Source organism: Lactuca virosa, chromosome 9 (assembly GCF_052849685.1).
Source record: "Lactuca virosa cultivar CGN04683 chromosome 9, Lactuca_virosa_CGN04683_v6, whole genome shotgun sequence".
In the NCBI taxonomy this organism is placed as follows: Eukaryota; Viridiplantae; Streptophyta; class Magnoliopsida; order Asterales; family Asteraceae; genus Lactuca; species Lactuca virosa.
Genome location: NC_136434.1, coordinates 104626654 through 104632483, shown reverse-complemented (window position 1 = coordinate 104632483; position 5830 = coordinate 104626654). Strand labels below are relative to the sequence as shown.

Here is a 5830-nt window from a genome sequence, read left to right as displayed (position 1 = left end):
TTTGGGTTTCCACGTAAATTCCTGTGTCTCTATTCTATTTATTTTATTCGTATTTCGTTGTGATTGTTACGCTTTGATAATTTTTGATCCCATTCCGCATTGAGCTAATATTATTTAAGTCTATTCGGATCCTTCGTATTTCACAACACTATATAAGGAATAGCATCACCTAAGATGTATTAGGATAGTAGACAATTCACGGGTATAAGTGTCAATAGGCAGCAATGTTTTGATGATGCGAGGATAGTAACACCAGCAAATATGATCTTCAACACAACCTCAAGTCCAGTACAACGTCAACCACTTGATCAAAACAAATCCAAGATAGTCAGAACGAATTTGCCAAAAACTTGATATCCATAGCCACCATGAACTTGCTGGAATTTAATCAATTTATTTAGTATGATATATAAATCTTCACTATCGATCCTAAACATTCTACATTTACCATGAACACACACGACCTACAGATTTTAAGCCTACAACATATAACAGATTACACTTAATTTTAGGAATCCAAACAACTTGCATCGATTTATTTCTGATGACGTCAATTTTCTTCTTCTAGCAAGAACTCACTTGGTCTCATTAGTTGACATGACACTTGAGATCCACTTAAACAAATCTTTGGCTTTCGGTTTGTCAAAATATTCAATCCCATGGTCACCACCTTCTCCAAACAAACACGCATTCTCCACACCCTTCAACTCTAAAGTCTTGGCAAACTCCCTTTGACGATCAATTAACAAATCACCAGAACAACCTGTCACCATCACCCTCCAACCCACCTCCTTGATCCGACTTATATCATCCAGACCACCACCCACCATCGGGTTGCAATACTCATGCTCACGGCTTGCATCAACAGGCAACGACAAACCCCACATGAAATCACAAGTTGCTAAAGTCAACTGTCCGGCTTCTGCCAGCTGTATCTCCGACAGCGTCCGCTCCTCCCCTCCGAAGTACACATGGTGCAAGATTAGTCCTTTGATTTTCAATGACTCAAGCTCGTGAAGTCGTTGGGATACACGTACACCTGCATGGTATGCTATGTTTGCACCAGCACTGGTGCCCATCATGTAACAACTCGACACGTCAGCGTAATTTGTCAACCATGGATCTTGGGCCGATTTGATCCAAAGCAAAACCTCCAAAGCATCGTCGTAGGCTGCTGGGAGGCGGTTTTCTGGTGCTAGGCGGTAGTCAACCGACACCACCACAGCAGGGAGGTCCATCGCCAGTTGGTCACAGAAATCATGTACGATAGTTGAAGCTGCCCTCATGACAACAAAGCCTCCACCGTGAAAGTAAACGATGAGAGGGAACTTTTTTAAAGGAGTTTCCATGGAGATTACAGTTTCTTTCGGGATGTGAATTCGAACACTGGTTTTGTTAATGTAATTGATGACTACATCTTTGCTGAGCACTTGAGTGTCGGAATCTTTATCTGGTGTGGGAAGGGATGTTGGGAAGGATATATTGCGAGTGTAAGAACCGTCGGGATTGAGTGCTATCATTGGTGGGTTTTCTCCGGCCATGATTGAGCTAGAAGGTGTGAATAAAGCATACGAGATGAATTTGTATATATACTGAAAAAAATTGGACTTTTTTCTCAGGATTACTATTTTAATTGTGTGCAATATATATACACTCCACTTTTTTGTATCATTTCTTTACATGCCTACTTAGACCAAGTTGTGTCAAATTAGAATCATTTCCTGCAGATAAAATAATAAGGATTATAACCTATGTATTTTGTTTCGTTGATCGGTTTATTTACATTGGGTTTTTATTATGCCGAACGACTAATCTGATATACATAATACAAAATTGCGATAACTGTAATTTTTAAATATTGTATGTCAGGGTTGAGTTACCTATGTAGAGATTCTTTTTTTAAATAAAAGACTTGCATAGATTGAAATCTATATGAGAGACATATTAGGGATTTGATTTCCTTATTCCCAAGAATTGGTTTATCAATTCTCTAATAAATATTGTATTTTTTCTTTGGATTGATATATGAAAATAAGCTCTAAAGATGGTGTCACACCAGGTTTACGCTCTAAAATTATAAATCCATTAAAATCTTATACACTTCCAGGCACCACCCTGCCCATCTCCTACTGTCTCTCCAAATATGCAAAGATGACCATGACAATAGAAAAATAAAATAAAGAAAATGGCTAACAATCTGAAAATGTTTCAAGATCTAATGTATAGTACTACATCTTTTGAAAAGAAAGAAATATTCTACCGGTAATAACCAATGAAGACTAGTGCCTATCAAGCCTGCTTTCCTCGATGAAAGCCCACAGAAGGGCCAAAAACTTAAACTCATCATTAAAGCAAGCCCAAGTCTTCATTTGTAGGACTTTTTGTGATGGTTCATGTAAGTTTGGGTCTTTCATTCGGGCCCTCTTGGGGCACCCTGTGGGCCAATGCGTATAAGCTTGGGCTTTATTAACGTGGCTCGGGAGAGGAATGAGTACTCTCTCTCTTCATTCAAAGAAGATAAAGGAATTCCCCAGGACTGATATAACTATAGGGAGAGAAGTCAGAACTAGCTAGACCATATTGACTTTTATATAGGCTCGACCTTCAAAGAGGGAGTAAAAACTTACTTATAGGGGTTGCCAGTCATAGCTATAGGAAGAGGGAATCCAACTATCGCAATTAAATCATAGGGCTAAACTGTGCTTGATTAGTACCGGCTTTCGTTGAATTGAACAAGCGAAATGAGAATGTCAGTCTAGTGCTAAAAAGGGCGAATAGCAATCGGGCTAAATGCATGGCTTCTACTCCTAATTCACCGATGAAAAACCTGGATCTTCAACATCAACGTGGGAAAACATACTTGTTCTCATGCACTCAGAAATTACGTTTAAAGCAAGAACCATTCTCATCGAATCAAACTGTGATAGAGATGCACCTAACAAAAAGAGAGAATATTTCTTATACATGAGGAAAAACACATCCTACCAAAATTACTGTTGAAGGATATGAAAAGTGGTACGCCGACAACCATAACGTGAAACTTTAGCTACTCATGTCAATGACATCAGATATCATGAAAAGGGACTTACTTATACCATTTGCATATGAAATATGGAGTGTAGTATCAAAAGTCTTCTATGAATGAAGTGAGGAATTGCAAGTTTTCACAACGAACCAGAAAGCATTTAATTACATCCAAACAAAACGGTAAACTACTTTCTGGATATTATGGAAAACTGAGCGCAAGTTTTCTTGAGTTAGACCGCTGTGATAAGGTGGTCATGATAGACCTAGATGATGTTACAACTTATCATAAGGCAATTGACCGGTTACAACTCCATATTTTTCTCACCAGTTTAGATAATAATTCGAAAAAATTCCATATGAAATACTTAGCAAGGATTCGATTCCAAAATTAGAGGAATGTTATGCACTCGTTCGTATGGAAGTTACACATAATTCTACGCTCCTAGTAGACTCTAATAACCTGGATGTATTTGTGATTATAGCTCGACAACCACCAAAATCAAACTAGGTTGTTAAAAGCTCACTCAAGTGTAGTCATTGCAACAAGACCGTGCATATCAAAACTAGTTGTTTTGAAATTGAAGGGTATCCAGAATGGTGGGATTATAACCATGAACCTTCAAATAAGAAGAACAAGAATATACACACATCCATCGTTGCTAAAAGAAATAATTCTATTGTTATTGCTCTCAATGTCAAGCCTCAAAATGGTCTTATTAGGGGTCAAGATCCTGAAACCTATCTGAGATCCCGGATCGTTAAGAAGTCTCAGGATCCCGATGCATACCTCAGGATCCTGACCATTCTTATTATTATTTCCTAACACTTTTAACGGTTATATATATATATATTATTCTTCACCTATACATGCATAGTCAACACAAGATCAAACAAGCTTAAAGAATCATTTCAATCGAGCTTAAGACCCAGGAATACCAAGTGAAAACAACATGCAATTACTTATTCAAAAGGAACCTGAAAATATCAGACTTTTTGTTATCTAGATTATATTATAAATACACGTGTATTATTCACACTACACACAACTAGAGCTACGGAAACACTCGTACTTATATTCTTGTCATTTGGAACACCCAAATTTCCAAACCAAATTTTTTATTTTAAATTCATATAAAAAAATGTTCATAAAACCATCTCAAGAAAACCACCAATGTCAAATACAGATCATCATAAAAATATCAGTGTGTCCTAATCCATAAAGTCTATGACTTTATTCCTTTCATGGCTAAAGAGATATTAATCCCAAAACCCTAACAATTCACTTCCCCAAAATCTCCATAACTCATGCATGGAAGAAAGGAAATGACCAAGCTAAAAATTTTATGACTCTAATCACCCTAAAACGTCTGAAAGGACAGCTCATATGCTTTAGAGTACTCCATACTCTCAAAGATCAAGGTTTTGGGACTAAATGAACTTAAATCCAAGTCTAAACAAGATCTATCAAAACAAGCTCCAAGGTTTGAACTTTATACCTTCAAAAGGTGAACAAAGAGATGTAGATTCTTGATCCAAAGGCTTGAATGCACCAACACTTCTTGAATGACCTTACTTCACTACCAAGAACAGTCAAGGATCACTCTCAAGCTTTAAATCTCACTCACAATGGCTAGGGTTTTGACTTTAGGGTTTATAGGGGACACAACCCAAAAGATTAGGTTTTTATGGAATGCACAAGTATGTCCGGCGTACTCACATGTACGTCCAACATACTCTACTTTTAACCCGCCATAAGTTTGCTGACTTACGCCCGACGTATAGCCTTGTACGCCCAACGTAAGGACCTCATTTTCAACAATTTTAAAACATAAATGATTGGAAATGAAAAATACTTGACATCGGGGTTTACAATTCTCCCCTACTAGAATCAGACTTTGTCCTCGAAGTTAGCCTTTACGAACAGATCAAGGTAATGCTCATGCATCTCATCCTCGGGCTCTTAAGTCCACTCAAAGCCTTTATAATGTTGCCACTGAAATTTGACAAAGTTCACTACCTTGTTCGTCAAGGTCTTCATCGTCCTATCCTTTCCATGTAATTCAGGCAACCATCGACCTGAATGTCCTCCAAAGGAACCATAACTGACTCATCGGTTACACACTTCCTCAACTGGGACACATGGAATGTGTCGTCAGTTTGACTCAACTCCTCAGGTAGCTCTAGCCGGTATGCTGCCTTCCACACTCGGGCTACCACTCTGAAACGGCCAATAAACCTGGGCCCCAGCTTGCCCTACTTCCTGAATCAAATAACACCTTTCCAAGGTGATACCTTCAGGAGCACCAAATCTCTTACCCAAAACTACAAATCAGAGTGTCGCTGATCTGCGTAACTCTTCTGACGGCTCTGAGCCGTCAGAAACATCTGTCTGGCCTACTAGATAACTATGTCGTCTTGAGCACTATCTATTTGTTCCCCATGACCCTTTATCCGACCTATCCCCAACAGATATAAGTCTGATAGTTCCTCCCATACAGTAGCTCAAAGGGAGGCATGTCAATGTTGGAATGATGGTTGTTGTTGTAAGAAAACTCAACCAAATGAAGGTAGGAGTCCCAGCTCCCACCAAATTCAATGATGTAGGCTCGCAACATATCTCAAGCATCTGAATAGTCCACTCTCTCTGTCCATCTGTTTATGGAATATATATATATATATATATATATATATATATATATATATATATATATATATATATATATATATATATATGGTACTGAAATGTAATCGGGTGCCCAACTCCTCATGGAACCTCTTCTAAAATCTGGAAGTAAAGCGAACA

The 5830-nt window shown here is 38.2% G+C and overlaps 1 protein-coding gene across 1 annotated transcript; it reads right to left on the bottom strand.

Annotated features, from left to right (window-relative positions):
- Positions 1 to 374: 374 nt before the first annotated feature.
- LOC145141365 (carboxylesterase 1-like) lies at positions 375 to 1592 on the bottom strand. The gene has a single exon (XM_079074648.1). The coding sequence runs from the start codon at positions 1539 to 1541 to the stop codon at positions 576 to 578; it is 966 nt and encodes a 321-aa protein (XP_078930774.1). The 5' UTR covers positions 1542 to 1592; the 3' UTR covers positions 375 to 575.
- Positions 1593 to 5830: the final 4238 nt, after the last annotated feature.